Source organism: Anguilla rostrata, chromosome 4 (assembly GCF_018555375.3).
Source record: "Anguilla rostrata isolate EN2019 chromosome 4, ASM1855537v3, whole genome shotgun sequence".
Classification (NCBI taxonomy): domain Eukaryota; kingdom Metazoa; phylum Chordata; class Actinopteri; order Anguilliformes; family Anguillidae; genus Anguilla; species Anguilla rostrata.
Genome location: NC_057936.1, coordinates 39,100,370 through 39,117,227, shown reverse-complemented (window position 1 = coordinate 39,117,227; position 16,858 = coordinate 39,100,370). Strand labels below are relative to the sequence as shown.

At 43.3% G+C, this 16,858-nt stretch overlaps 1 protein-coding gene across 1 annotated transcript in view; it reads right to left on the bottom strand.

Annotated features, from left to right (window-relative positions):
• The window catches only part of dpp6a (dipeptidyl-peptidase 6a), a 189,050-nt gene that overhangs the window by 86,889 nt on the left and 85,303 nt on the right, over positions 1–16,858 (bottom strand). Inside the window, exon 2 of the mRNA XM_064332581.1 lies at positions 5,990–6,104. Within this exon, the coding sequence (XP_064188651.1) occupies positions 5,990–6,104 (115 nt within the window). The remainder of the gene's footprint in view (positions 1–5,989; positions 6,105–16,858) is intronic.

Below are 16,858 nucleotides of genomic sequence, written 5' to 3'. Positions count from 1 at the left end.
CAGGCTGTCTGGCATAATGTGTATTTTACCGCACTCTCCTTATCTAACACTCTAAGCCCGACTTCTTTGGACTGCTGGGGGGCTCATCCTGTTAAGGCACTGTTTTTGGGCGCAACGCACTCTGGTAATGAAAGCCAACTGTGCCCAGCAGCCTTACAGGGCAATGCACAATTTGGACTTGGGCCACCGAGGTTGGCTGGGGCAACAGCATCTAATTGCACACTACCAACCCCTGCTCATCGATCGGGTTCTCACGGTCCGTCTGCTGACCTGTATATGTACTGCCTTCTTCTGACTCATGTCTATGTGAGCCTGACTTGTTAAAGTGGCACGTGGTATCACATGATTCAGAGCATAATTTAATCTCAATGAATGTCCTCCATTAAAAAGTAATGAATCTCAATTTCCATGAACATTGTTATTAGAAAATAAAGAGACACTGTCTCTGAATGTGGGTGTGCTTTTTTACAGAGGCTGTCCTCATTAGTGTTGGGCCACTCTTCCAAAAAAGAATCATAAACGTATGCCTTAAATACACTTTTTCTGAAATAAATGAAAGGTACTGTAATTAAAGTACACCTTCACTTTACTTTCCAGACATCACGTTTAAAAGTACTTAAAAGGATAGGTTCGGTATTTTTTTAACTCACTCCTTATTTTTGCATAATCTTGAATAATCGTGAGTAGTGGAGGCCAACATTAGTTTTTAAATCTTTTTGTTGGATCTTCAGACACGGCTCCTATAAGAATATATTGGGGGCTAATTTAGCAGCCTTCAAAAATCATGATAACCGTATCTTTAGAAAAAGGGGAAGCTCACAGTATATTCATATGTGTCTTACCATGTTCTACAAAATCATTGCAAGCAGAGCATTATATCAAAAGTTATGAGCTTGGGAAGTTGCATTCTTCCGGCCATTATAATTTCTGGTTACATCCGCGCATTACTTTTTGCATGTAGCTGGACGTGGTTGCGAGGTAGCTTGTTTGTTTATTAATTTGTAGCTGTAGCCAGCAGCCAGATTATTACAGTAGTCACATACATAGTTAGCTATCGATCAAGCTTGTAAAATGTTTTTACTGAAATATTTAGTTTGTAGCATGGTGGCTTCCTGCTACAACGATGAAGACATATTCGGTTTTGATGGCTATGCCTATGGGTTTGAGCCAGGCACACCCATGAAGCACACCGATGTTGGTAGACAGTCCGGAGTCTGGAATTTTACATTTGGTTGGGAGGTAATGCTTGGACTTAGAAAAAAAAAAAGAAGGTTCCAACTGAAATAGAACATTGCTGTTGCTCAAAACGATTTTGAAAAATTTCTGAAAAATAAGTCCAGCTATGAATATACTGTGAGCTTCCCGTTTTCAAAACATACCTTCGTCATAGTTTTTGAGAGCTGCAAATTTGCATCCCAATGTATTCCAATGGGAGCCGTGTGTAAGGATGCAACACAAAGGTATAAAACTCTAAGCAATCTGCAATTTTGGTCTCCACTACTCACAATTAATCAATATTATTCGAAAATAGGGTGTTGGTTAAAAACAAATACAAACCTATTCTTTAAAGTCTACCAATTTATGGTACAATGTTTAGTAATTCATAAATTGTATACTTAAAGTATAGTTTGAGGAAATAAGCATACTTTTAAGTATACTTAAAATGGGCCAATTTAGTTTTATGAAATACTTAAAATAGACTTAAAAATTAACTTGATGTACTTAATTATACTTTAAAAAAGAAACTCTGAAATATTAGTCTTTTGTAAGGGCACATGTCTACTGCGAGAAAACCTTTATTGTTTTATGACATAAATTCTGGAAAGAATATCCACCAATACTGGTAATCTAACTTCAATTATTCTGTCTTAATCTTTCAATTCTAATCTAATTGTATATTCCCATCAGCGTAAACAGACATAAGTGGAACAGACAGTGTGGCACTATCAATGCTTCTATTGCCATAGACTGTACCTCATCAGGGTTTTTCCACAGTTAGGTTTCAACAGTGATGGGAGTGAGGCTTCATGTGTGCCATCAATCACTTACTCCATGAGCCACAGCTAAACACCACAATTAATTTCAAGTGGCAAGTAGCTGATAACACATGATAGCTCTGCCCATTTTGAGAGTCATAAGTCCTCAGTTCTAATCGCTAGTTTTCAGGAATGCACACACACACAGGGAAAACAAATCACTCTCCTCGTTGTAGGTCCCAACGTCCACCATTTTATATGAGCACTTTCCTCTAAGACTAGAGCTTTAAAGGATTCACTGAATATTCAGCCCCAGGGCCACTGTTTTAAGATGAATTTCTCACTTAATCTGAATCACACATGAAGGGAGGAGGAAAAACGTCCCGCTCAGAGAGGTCCGCTGCACGGCCCTGCCTTCTGGAGGGCTGGCAGAACTCGCCGAGTCTTTCAGCATGAGATCCACTCAGCTGCCCTGTGACAAGGCTAATGGTTAATGAGTCGGGTAGCAATTGGATGCAAAAAGGTGAGTAACCAAATCACAGCTTCGTGTTTTAACTGACCCCCGACAGAGTCGGTAAGTTCAGTCCAGCAGTCAGTAGAAGGGTCAGGGATGTTACCTCACTCTCAGCACCCATCATGCCTCAGATCCAAGTGACAGGCAGGGCTGCCAGACTGATTTATAAATCACAAGCCTAATCAGTGTAATCTGTAAGCCTTAGATGCCAAATCCATGGTGCTGCATGGCTAAAACAACACCCAGAACATTTTTTGTTCCGGAAAAAGCCCAAAAAAAGACCAAACGGCCATATGGCTTCTTATCAAAAAATGAATGAGTAAGAAAACAGAAATGTGGACAACTCAGCTTTGGAATGACTCCATCTTGTTATGACAACTCAAACAGTGTGTTTTTATTAAGATGACATGTTCCAAGACAGAAAGCCAAAATGGCAGCTGGCTTCCAATCCCTCAAGTCAGTGTGAATTTAGTGACACTTTTGCCAATTTGGCTGAAAAAGCTGACAACCCCTGTGACAAACAAAATCCACCCATACCACAATAAAAACAACACTAACAGGCACTGCAGAAAAAAAATACTGAGCCAAAAATCCTGCTCCTAACAACATCTCCTGTCCAAGCTATGGCAGGCTGTGCCTTCATAAAGTGCATGGTGATGATTACTGGAAACACCTGAGCTGGTTACCAAGCAACCTCAGATGTACATGCCTAGGTGCGGCTGCTACTGTCTACAATCTTGAAGGTCTCCCAGGGTGCTGCAAAAAAAAGGAAGCTGAAGAGTTTTGCTCCTCCCTATCCTTCCCAGCACAGTGCGTTCAACAGCACCAAAAAAATGTATCCACGTAATGTCACTTCCTCTATTTTCTATGCAAGGTCCTATTGTGAGTTGTTGCAGTATACTCAGTGTAGTCCTTTGACTTAGTTTGAGATCTGGGTAACCTGCACAAAGCAACAGGATGTTGCATGCAGAGAGGGTGTGCTTGAGAAACCACCTGGATGAAAGCTATGAATACTAGAGGGGAAATGAGAGGGAAGAGTATGGCGCATCGACGATAATGACCTGACTCACACAGAGGACCCCCTCCTCCTTAACAGCAGGACAGAGAATTGTGCGGATGAGGTTTAGGTCGTAAATCTGACGAGCTTTCCTGAACAGAAAGGGTCACCGACCTGCGTGTGTAAGTAGCAAGAAGTCAAAGAGGACAGGGTGAATTAAGGCTGTGTTCACAGGAGCGAAATGGACATGTCAGGGGCAGCTGTGTTTATCTGGCTTGCGTGCTGTGCATCTAATGCTCAGAACCATGTCTTCAGCTACACACATGCTAGCCTGCACACAAACATGCAAGCACAAACACACACAAACATACAAATACTCACACGCACACACAACACGCGCACACACACATACACACACACACACGCACACGCACATACACAAATACACATACACATAACACCACCTCCTCAACACGCATCCCTGCAACACATACACTTTACACCGCCCCACCCCCTCCCTGACACCCATGAAAGCACAGATAAGTACACAAACACATGCACACGTTCCCCGCACCCTCCCCACACACAAATTCATCTACGCTCCCCCTCACCGCCACATACACACACAAAGCACACCATCACAGTTGTGTTTTTGATGTATTATTTGTATTATTTGTGTTCTTAGCACACTGATCTCCTTTGAAAAGCCTGGTCCTGGTGGATATGCAGTTCTAATGAGAATTGCCAGTTGGATGTGCAGTGTGTTCGCACATTGACTTTAAATCAAGGGTGAACATAAGGTCCAGTTTAAATCCACAGAGCCAAGTCTTATGACCCTATGGTAAATACTCAGTTTTGTGAACAAGAGAAAGCAAATAATCCCAAAATATAGCAGTTGTAAAGATTCCCCTGCACACTGAGCTGGGAGATTAATTGTCACTGCAGGCAAAATGAACACTCTAGAAATGCACAAACACCAACAAAGAAGGTATAGATAAAAAAAAAAAAAACTTTTCATAAATCACTTTTGAAATAAAATGACATGTAGTTCTGAATAAAATAATTCTACAATGGCAGATCTAGCCTGCAGTGTTCACAATAATGCTGGATATTGTTGACAAAGCAATCTTCAAACAAAAGTGCTATTGAATCACTTCAAAGAGACTCAGAAACAGCATCTAAACCAATACAGTGATTGCTCTGGTTGTAATATAATAATGGTGTCTGCCACATCAGATTTTATTTTATTAATGTTTTTCTCATTCATTGACAGCACAGGAAAATGAGGACAAATGTGTGCAAATAAATATTGACAACTGACCATTAAACCCACACAGCATAAAGTTTAAAATGTGAGGACAGATGGAAGGGAAAGAACACGATCATTTTGACAGTAAATCCAAAACGGCAGAAAGAATTTCTGGCCGAACAGAGCGAGCACTTCCAGCGTATTGACAAGACTGCAATTATCTGTAGTTCCAGCTACACAATAATCGATACTGAGGCTTTGCTATCTGTCAAGAAGGTGAGCAATCAGCATAACGGCCCACAAAGACTGTCTCCACACATGCGCTGATGGGACGCAGTACTCTAGGGTGGGCAGTTTTCTAGAGACGCCCTGAACCCCCCTCACCCCCCAGCACTCACCACTCATACACCCCCCCCCATAATTATCAAGGGTACATTGTTTCCTCCTGTATGATGTACAGCATTGTCTCCACCACTGACTTTACATTACAATATAGGCATTTAGCAGAAACTGTTATCCAGAGCAACATACACAACCTTTTAAATAACATTTACATTGCATCCAGTTATACATCTGTATGTATGCTGAAGAAACGCACCTTGCTCAAAGTTGCAACAGCAGTGTCCTACCCAGGAAATTGAACTTGCAACATTTAGGTTACAAGACCAGTTCCCATTATACTACACTGACTTCTGATGGCACATCAATAAAAATATGAGCGCGGCCATCCTGACTGCTGCCCCACAGCACAGCCCCTCTTTCCAGCCCCGCCATCCCAGGGAGAATTCTTTAACTTAGTGTGCGGAGGAGCCTGGGGGCGGGAACACGTGAACATAGGTGTGAGGGCCCCACACCTTTGTTTTCGGGGCTCTCTTTGGCAGAATGCAAGGAGGGAGACTCGCGGGAAGGGATGCACATGCACACACATGCACCCGCACACACACACACACACAAATTGGCAGAATGTGAGGAGGGAGTCTCGCGGGCGGGGACGCACACGCACACACACACATGCACCTGCACACACACACACACAAATTGGCAGAATGCAAGGAGGGAGACTCGCGGGAAGGGATGCACATGCACACACATGCACCCGCACACACACACACACAAATTGGCAGAATGTGAGGAGGGAGTCTCGCGGGCGGGGACGCACACGCACACACACACATGCACCCGCACACACACACACACACAAATTGGCAGAGTGCGAGGAGGGAGACTCGCGGGCGGGGACGCCGGGACGTTACCTGGGGTCAGGAGGATGACGGAGGTGACGATCAGAGAGCAGATGACCAGAATGACGAGCAGGGCGATCGCGATTCCTTTCCAGTTCCGCTGCGGAGGGTTGCTGCCCACCAGCTCCTGTACGAGACCATGCAAATCAGGGTTACTCAAGGGTGACTCACACACACACACACACACACACACATGCACACATGCACACACACACACGCACACGTGTGCGCACATGCACGCATGCAAAGGCGAACCACTGAGTTTAGAGCACAACTCAAAGTTAGTACGTCTTGTCCTGAATTATGAATTTGGTAAAGAGTTTTCTCTAAATTAAGTTTTGTAAAAAAAAAAAAGAAAGAAAAGAATAATGCCATATGCAATCCCCTGACTTTTTCACTGGGAGAACTGCAAAATGAATTGCTCTCACTGTTGTGAAATATTTAGCCTGTCTCCTGAAGTGATAAAATTGTATGTAGCAATTCAACCCCTGACCACGCTGGTATTTAATATTAAATCACTGATTACAGCCTGGAAATATCTTACAGTCTTCTCATGTCTGTCCTTTGTATCTTACAATTCAGTGCGTATGATCTCCATTCCATTTCCAATAGGCAGCAGACTGAGATGTTTTCTTTTATATTGCATGGTATATTAACAATATCAAATTCATTAACCTGTCTCCAACTGCAGGTCATACTGACATTTTCTCTTAAGTGCAGAAGATTGGATCTGAACATATGTAAGGGAGAAAAAAGTTTAGTTTCACAGCGTTTACTATTTGGAGTGGTCAAACAGGCAAAACCAATTAGTTCCAATATGTTTTGTACCTTGGTTTTGTTTTCTCATCTTTCGAGTGTAGGGCTATTCAAACAACTCCGAAATTAAAATGAAATCTGAAAAATAACACTGAAGAGCTCTTGCTCAGGTCCTTGTTCCAAACAATTACAAAAAACTACTACAACAACAAGCAACTTCTTAATTAGCCGAAAGATGAAGAATGACCAGACCAGAGGATGTACTGAGACAGACCGTGGCTTGTGTCTTAATTAAAGCAAACCCGCAAACGTAATACTCTGGATATACATGAGGTGAAGCCGCTGAGCCTTTTTAAGTGCTAGGCTTTTAGTGACCCTGTCCCTTTCTAATTGAATGGAACTGCAGACATCATTAGCCTTGTGATAACAGCAGAGGAAACTATTTACCGTTCCTCCAATTACAAAGCTCATTAAAGCAAACTAAACTTGTCTTCAACCATTCCGGCTCCAGCCCCCGCAGGTGCCCTGAGCCAGTCAACTGCAGCTGACCCATCAAGCAGGGGGAAAAACAAACTATAAAACACTGAAAACTCCATCTCTCCACAGAAACACCTTCTAGAATCCATTGACAGCACTAAATTAATTTGTTGCAGTTTGTGGCAATTGCACTGGAGAGAGAGAGAACAATGAAGGCAACCAAACAATACAAGTAGGGATATTCAACCTCTTGGGGAAGAGTCGGCACATGAACTATGAGCAATATGAAGACATAAGGTCTATGTCTGGTGCACTGTAGCATATGAGTCTGGAAACTCAGGGTTTCCAGAGTACATTTGAGTCCAATAGGGGGCATATGTACTCTGTATCAGTATCAGCACTGTATATGCAAGCTACATACACATTAATTAGTTGGTTTGCTTCAGCAACCCACTGCCTGTTCTCTTGCATACATATTAATGTTGTTGCTTCAGCAACCCACTGCCTGTTCTCTTGAATACGTATTAGTGTTGTTGCTTCAGCAACCCACTGCCTGTTCTCTTGTATACTTCAAAGATTAATTCAAATTAACATTTTTTTCAGAGCAGGCCTATATCATAGAGAAGTATCTCCTGTAGAATATGAAAGCATAAGATTACAGATTACATTGAATGAGGACACTGTGGCAGAGGACACCTACCTATGGAGGACACCTAATTGTATAATATAGTGATAAGTGCAGGTCTGTATCCTTGTCTGTGATACAGACCAGCGCTGACAAACATTCATTTGAATGAACCTTAAAAAGTTCAATTGAGAAAACCTAAAAAATGCAGGTGTCACAAATTGAAATCAAATTTGAGGTTTACCCAACCTCATGAACTATTTATTTCCAATGTTTGCTGTGTTAGGAACAATTCTGTTTCAGCTATTAATGAGGATTAATCATTAAATTGGTAATACTTTAGATTACGGTTCTTTTCTAAAAAATTTAAGTGAATGGTTTACGGATTACATTGCATAGAAAACTGCATCATGGAAGGTTATTTGACATGAATTAATGTTAGTTAACATAATTAAGAAGGACACAACCTGAGGTAGGTTTGTGATGGAAATACAATACCATAGCAACAGTGGGATTTCTCATTCTGGAAGCTTAGCTTCCTTCCAAGTATCATATTCACCAGCGTTTATTAATGTTGAACAAGAAATGATGCATTTACAAGGCACTTTAATTATGTTATTAATGCTTTATTAAGCATGGATAATTTTAGCATAATGTAAAGCAGATAATGTGCTGCTCAAATTAACAGCAGAAATTAGCAAAAGCCAGCATGTGCCTGATTTTGTCATTCAGGCCTTCCATATATAAATTACAGAGTAGTCCAGGTTGTTCGAAAATGTTGGGTCTTAAATTACATCAATGAATACATGACTGCTTGTTTGACAAAGCATGAGCTATTGTAAACAGCCCATGGGTGCAATGTATGAGCAGCTGAATACATTATCATACAAGGCATTATTTGGACAGACTGATCAGATGCTGCAAGATCCTCGACTTGCTTTGACGAATGATGTTTGCTGTAATGAATATGCGTAATCTCTCTTTTTTAATATTCTTTTGTAAAATAAATAAACAATGTCCGGCAGTGCTTTATTTGAACTTACAAATATTTATCAAGTCAGCAATTTTGCATAGTTTAAATAAATAAATACTTAAAAAATATATTAAATATAGAGAAGCCCGCAGACTAACATCATTTCAATCAGTCAGAAAAAATCTTATTTTTTTAGGCTGGGAGTTTGGGAATTTTTCCAGGCCAGGTCTAGAATGTCTGCAAGATTCCCTCCCCTCTAGTTAAATGAAGAAATCTGCACACCTTTGCAACCGGCATGTTCGCCAGCCACGGGTAAATGTTATTATTCATGGATGCGAGCGGTTGGATGGACCGCACCTTGGCACTACTCTTGGGGGATTTTTGTGGCCAACCAGACAGTGCACAAACAGCTGGAGCAAATCAAGTGGAAAGGAAAAGAGAAACGTTTATATAAGCGAAGAATAATGTGGGTTTTTTTTACTGCATACCTGCTGTGACTGCCATTAACTGTCTTAATGTATATCGCTTTATGCTGTGCGATTTGCCAGAGGCCGCTGTGCAGAAAGTGAGATTTCGGCTCAGCGGTGGGTAGGCCTGTTTCCCTTGCACTAAGTAGATATGCCTTTGACATATTTACAGAAATACCCAACTGTGCTGTGGTTCGATAAAGCAAAGCTTTATTTACCAGCAAAACAACCTCAGCCATGCTGCCCTCATCTGCATTGCTGTAGCAGGTGGCGGAACTGTCCGGAAAGTGGCATAGGGATAATGAGCACAGGACTCATCTGCTACAGCAAAAATCAACTGTACATTAATTGAGGATGCATGTAAAAAAACAGTGACAGAAACAATACAGAGATTAAATCAGAGCAGCTATATGAAACAGCACACCATTTAATGTGCATATTAACATAGGCTACAGCATACCTATATGTTCAACAAAATCACACTAATGAAGAGTGTGAGTTTATATTCTATCTGATGGTTCCTTTCTGTTAAGGAGAGGACTTTATGCACTGCACTGTATGCTGCATATTGGTGAAGACCACTTCTTACAGAATTTCTGCACAAAATAGTATCCAGGGTGATTGTTCCAAGAGATAGGACAGTAAAAAACAACATACACTACGATAAACTAAACACCATTTACCATCAACACAAAGACATTATGCTTCAGGCACAAGGAAAGCCGGACCTAAACATTTCATGAGCAGTAGCAAATAGTTAATACATCCAACTTTATTTGTGAGATGAATATATTTGTCCCCATAAACCCCATTAAGATACAAAGTTTATCGAACCTCTGAAATATTGATATAAACATAGAGCCTTTTTTATTTTAAACATATTAATTAAACAAAAACCATCCATCCATCCATCCACTATCTATACCTGCTTATCCTGGGCAGGGTTGCGGGGGTTGCTGGAGCCTATCCCAGAATGCATTGGGCGAGAGGCAGGAATACACCCTAGACTGGCCACCAATCTATCGCAGGGCACACACACCATTAATTCCCACGCTCATATCAATGGGCAATTTAGATTCTCCAATCAGCCTACCTGCATGTTTTTGCTCTGGAAACCGGAGGAAACCCACACGGACATGGGGAGAACATCCAAACTCCACTCAGAAAGGCCCAAGCAACAGTGAGGCAACAGTGCTACCCACTGCACCAGTGCCCTGTGTTTAACCAGCTCAGAGTAAACATAACTCCAACACAGCCCACCTGATCCAATTCAGACTCATATAAACTCAGAGTTAATGCTGAAAACTATGCCATGCGGAAGACAGTATCGGCCAGTTTGCGGAACCCCTGTGGTGACTGCTCGTGTGAGAACTGAGAAAGGCCAGTCGAACGGAGCGCTGTGTTGTCACCTTGACCGATCCAGGGCTGCTGTTCTTTCACATCTCAGCGGGTGCTTTCCATCTGAGCTGATGTAACATGGCAGTAATAAGGTAGAGGCACCGTAGGGGCCCATGATTGCCTGCGGTACTGCGGGGGGCTTGGTACAGAGAGGAATAATAAATGGACTGCCATTCAATTATAGTCATGAATTACAATATGTACAAAGCAAAAAAGAATGCCTTCACATTGGGTCTATTTAATAATAATAATTATTATTATAATTTAAAAAATCTACAAGTACCACTGTTATTACTGCAACCAATGACAATAATGATAATAAACCATAACTATCAGTGTGTAGCACTGTCGCCTCACAGCAAGAAGGTCCTGGGTTCAAATCCCAGCCTGGGCCTGTCTGAGTGGAGTTTGCATGTTCTCCTCGTGTCCGCATGGATTTCCACCGGGAACTCCTGTTTTCTCCCAAAGTCCAAACACATGCAGGTAGGCTAACTGGAGACTCTAAATAGGTATGAGTGTGTGATTGAATGGTATGAATGAATGAATGAATGGTTTGTGTGTCTTGCCTTTCGCCTTGTGCACGCTGGGATAGGCTCCAGCATCCCCTCCAACCCTGACAAGGATAAGCGTGTATACTGTAGATAATGGATGGCTGGATGGATAACTATCATGACCACTGCTATTACTACAACCAATGACAATAATAGCAATGCATTTTATTCATACAACATTTTCCAACAAGCACATAATGTCTAGTAAATTTAGCAGCATATTAAGCTAACAGGTAAATCTTTATTTACGATTATTTAAGAATGACTAAGGTTGTGAATTAGTAAACACAGTGAGATAAATGAGTAACAGACTTGAATAAATGAGTAACTGGCTTGTAAGGAGAAATTATGTTCAGTTATTGTTCAGATTGTGCAGTTTCCATTTACTAATCTGGTTCAAGCAATGCTATCTACTCTTTCAAACTTCAGTTACTGTATTTCCTGGCTAAAGTACTACAAGTGGAAATATATTTACTAGCTATTTACAACAAATTTACTGCATGTTTACTGAATGATAAAATAATTTGTCAAGTTTAATTATCCAGTAATGACAAATATATTACATGCACTCAACCCAGAAAAAGGAGAAATTGTAAGTCCAAAAGAACACACCAATTGAGTTTGCCACTGCAGGTTCATAAACCTAGACCTGTGTGTTCTATTGCTTGCCACGACCTTTCATTGGTCCTGACAGATTCACTGAAACAAGCTGAGAGGAACACTGCACAGACCATCTGAATGCAAGGACTAGCCTCTGTGGAGACGCTGGACTCGTGCGCACAGACAGGAAAGCTGATTTCAAGGCTGAAGGTGTGCAAAATTGCAGTCCTGCACTCGAGCAAACGTCTGGGCGAGAATTTCACATCTGGCGGCGTGAGGCTTTCTCAGGGGGACATGATGCATTCGCGACTGGGGACTCTCCTCTGCTCCCAAAACCACAGCTCCCAGTTTATACCGGCACTATTACAAGCCAGAAAATTCTGCTCACAAAAAATATATACATGTGAACATCTTGGGGTTGGCAATTGCTCGTTAATTCCCCACGGGGGAGAGGCAGACATCAAAACAGTTTTGTCGAAACAACCACCTGTGTGTCCCTTGGAGCACGCGTTTTATTCCATTTACTTTGGGGGGGAAATAAGGACACACTGTTCTTTATTGCACCCATGTTTTAAACATATGGCAGCCCTGCTCCCTACCTTTAAAAAATCCACTTTGCTTTTGATACCTTTTTTCTGGCTTCATTTATTCTTTTGCACCACTTCACAAGAATCCTCTTTTAAACAGCATGCTCTTCAGATCAAAAAGCATTTCCTGTAGGTACATTGAGTTTAATCTAAGCACCACATGAATCACCCAGAGTGATTCATATGGTGCTTACATTAGAGCTGGTGTAACAACTAATTCTTGCAATGATATTGCGATAGTGTTACACCAACTCCACAGTCACCGTTGTTGTTGAGACTTATTTTAAGCAGTCGATTTATCAATTTTCATCTTTTTTTATCTGTGGTTGAATCCTTCCTCACTAGTTTTATGTACACTTATGATAATATTACATTTAAAAGATGGTAACAAGAAAACCGCACAGGTAAACTGTGTGTAAATCCACATGACCATTTCCCTCACGTATGATATCAAAATGATGTAATTTGCATAAAGCAAGTAAGCGCTGTGCAGGCCTGATTCCACTGCTGTATGCCAGTGCTCTGATGCACAGGAAGAATGCGCAGAAAAACTTTGAAAATCCGATCCGACTGCAAGTAGCACACCTTACATCAGTTTATAAATGAGAGAGAGTATGTGTGTGTGTGTGTGTGTGTGTATGAGTGGCTGTGTGTCCGTGTGTGTGTGTGTGTGTGTGTGTGCATGTGTGTGTGTATGAGTGGCTGTGTGTCCGTGTGTGTGTGTTTGTGTGTGTGTGTGTGTATGAGTGGCTGTGTGTCCGTGTGTGTGTGTGTGTGTGTGTGCATGTGTGTGTGTATGAGTGGCTGTGTGTCCGTGTGTGTGTGTTTGTGTATGAGTGGCTGTGTGGGTATGAGTAGCAGTGGGCACAAGGAATACACAATAAGGTATACAAAGACACAAGGCCAGGAAGTGGGCATGCTCTGTAGCAGTGTCCCACAGAAAGTCACCTTTTTACCGGTGTGAGAAGAAACTGTCAGGTGTAAGACCCTGTAACATGTTCATGAGCAATGATCTCAGGACTGTCACTCTTCAACAGGTGTGCAAGGAGTCATACCTGATGGCACCACCATATAACAGTGCCTCTTCACACACGACTACATTCACAAACTGCTTCGGTTGGACTCAGTGAATGAACCTTGCCTGGGGGAAATGGCTGGCTTTCTTATGCACATGAAGGGAACAGGCTTTAGTAACCCTCAACAGCCCCTTCCTGCTTTTTTGCAATGAGTGTGAGCCTGACACACAGTGGTGTGTGTGACATATCGGCAGATATGAAGCATCTTTTTGCTTGAAATGCAACATAACAGATCAGCACACTTTGTTCCCTTTACCATTTTACAGCCTGTCTCCAACTGCAAAAACCCAGGACTTCATGATTGACATCTTTCCACGTTGGCGTTATGGGGCGGGGGGGAAGGGGTGGGTTGGGGGGGGGGGGGTTGTGCTGAGAACAAAGCCAATTACCTCTCGCCAGGACTTCGGCGAGCTTAACCGCGAGCGCAGATAACCCCGCGATCGCAGTCTGTGATCTACGGTTACGATAATCATTACCTCAATTAGCACGGCTCCTGCGATGGGCTAATTAGTCTGTGATTACAGGAGGCAGGGGTGATGGGAGATCAGAGAGAGGGGGCCGGGCCAGGCTCTGAGCTCCGCCAGAGAGAAAGGATGAAAAGGGGAAAGAAAATCTATAGAAGCACGGAAGTTGGCGGGGGAAGAAGCGAGGAGACGGTGACTGCATCTGGGATCTGAATGGAGCTCGTGGGCATCACAATTTATTCCAGCTGAAATGCTTGTATTTCATTGGACAAAGAACAGTGTGCACTAACAGTATGACAGATAGGACAAGGCTTTCTGGTATGAAGGACAAATGCCTTTGTGCATGCGTGTATGTGTGTGTGTGTGCCTGCATGCATGTGTGCGTGCATGCTTGTGAATGAGCGTGTGTGTCTCTGTGTCTACACATGTGTACGTTTATCTTCTCTGCTCTCATTTATGACCGAACGGCTGCATGTAGGTCTGTGTGTTTGTGCATGAATGTATCTGCGTAATTTTGTCATTTCCATGTATAATGTATGTACCTTGTGTATATGTATGTACTTAACAATGCTATCCAGCTATACTGAATGCACACTCATGCTATAGGACCAACAGCAAGAACTACACTCTTCAGGCTGGACTACCGGCATCTGCCACCAGAACCCTGCAACTCATTCAGAATGCTGCGGCTCGTCTGGTCTTCAACCCAGACACTCCCACGTCACTCCCCTGCTCACTACCCTCCACTGGCTGCCTGTTATAGCTCACATCAAATTTAAAACATTGGTCCTAGCATACCAGGCAGTCAAGGGATCAGCCCCAGCATACCTCCACCAGATATTCAAACCCTACATGCCAGCCAGATCCCTCCGTTCTGCTACCTCAGGACGCCTAGCACCTCCCCCTCTTCGCACCTGCACTTCCAGAACACATCGCCTGTCTGTTCTGGCCCCACGATGGTGGAATGACCTCCCTGTGGAGGTCAGAACAGCTGAGACAATGACCCATTTCAAATGACGACTGAAGACTCACCTCTTCAGGCTGCACCTCTCCCCATCCCTCCCTACCCCCCTGTAAATGACTGTAAGCTTAGGGTTGTAACTAGGCAGCTGTTTCGTAGGTGACTTAGGTGCATTTACTCTTAACTACTACTTGTATTTTTTCCATAGACTGTGTTGTTGCCGTTCTCGTTGTTAGTGTTAATCAGTTTAACCTTCAGGGTCCAAGTTGAACTATGCGGTTGTTCCCTGCACTTGGACCGGTACTTCTCTCTAGGGGTTTCGTCATACTTGTTCCTGGTTATGGTTATACACTTTGTTGTACGTCGCTCTGGATAAGAGCGTCTGCCAAATGCCTGTAATGTAATAATGTAATACACTGACTGCCTACCTCCGGAGGCCCTGCCCCAAGCTTGTGATACATCATTGCAGGAAGTAACCACACCCCCTCTTACCCACCCATTCGCCCCACTTCTTGCCACCTGTGGCCCCATATGCCCCCCATCCACCCCCTGTTGTCCAGGTTTGCTACTCTCCTGTGACCTCAAATGGGTGTGCCTATGGAGCCCAGTACACTGCGCTGCAGCACGATAGCTGGGACAGCTTCACCAACGTCTTGTGTTTCTCCACAAAATATCCATGGAAAGGAAAGCCTTGTATCTTCCCAAAGCATGAATTCTAATCTTCTGCTTAAAAAAATGAGTTGAGGGTGGGGGGGGGGGGTCGGCGGCTAAAGTTCTGCCGCTGTGAAAAGACTTGGAGCAGCGGGTTGAGGGGTCAGACAAGGACACCCTTTGATTGAAATCCAGCCTATTGCGCAAGGCTCAGAGTTTTGCCGGTCCGTGAGCAGACGGAAGGAGAAACAGATTAGGCTGAGGAGAGCGGAGGCGAGCGGCCGCGCGCTGGCCCGCTAATGGAGCACTGCATCACGGACAGTAATCGTGGTAAATAGTTCCTTCAGCGCGGGAGCTGTAATTAAGTCCCCGGCAGACTGTGCAGCTGTCGGCCTCAGCTGCTGCACCGGCGTGCCGCTCCGCCGCGCCGCCGCGCGGGGCTTTAGCGCTGCGTGAGGCCGCGCACGCGCCGGAAACGGAGCGAAAGAGATCTGAGATGCCTAAAGGGCTGCTGGGAAAATAAAACAGAGCAGGAACTGATAAGGATTATTACCTCACTGGTGTTTATTAGCTGCGACCGCAGGTCTATAGCTCTGTCTGTCGGTCGGTTGGTCAGTTGGTCCACAAAAGTGTCTCACCCCGTAGCGGCCACAGTTTTCGCCCCAGGGGGCTGAAATTTGGCATGAAGGTTGGTCATGACCGAAGGTAGAGATGAGTAACTTTCAAACCGATTGACCAAGACGGGTGTTGTGATGGGCGGGGCCTATCACAAAAAGGCATATAACTCCCGAATGGATTCACAGATTTGCACAAGATTTTAAAGAAAGGTTGGTCATCAGCCAAAGAAGAGGTCACGTGTTTGTGTGAGGGTGTGTGCATGGATGCATGCACACATGGATGCATGCACATGTGCAGTTGCAGCTATTGCGGGTTCGCGCTTGTTACAGTATAATCCAGGAAGGATGCATGATGTCATGAGTAGCAATTATTATTATTATTATTAGTAGTAGTAGTAGCAGTAGTAGCAAGAGTAGTAGCAGTAGTAAGAGGAGGAATAGGAGTAGTAATAGTGGCAGGAGAGAAATCATTTTTGGAAAAATCATACTTAGTGCAATTTCTACCATTAAGGAAGGTAGGTGCCTTGTTCTGCAGTCCATGTCCATGGCTTTCAGACTCACAGGAGCTGAAGGGATCTGATCTACAGGCTCCCTGTACACGAGTGCATCGCAGAGCTGGGTGAAGATCTAATCTAATAACACAAAAATTATATCCTTCTCCACACTTCTGCCCGGATC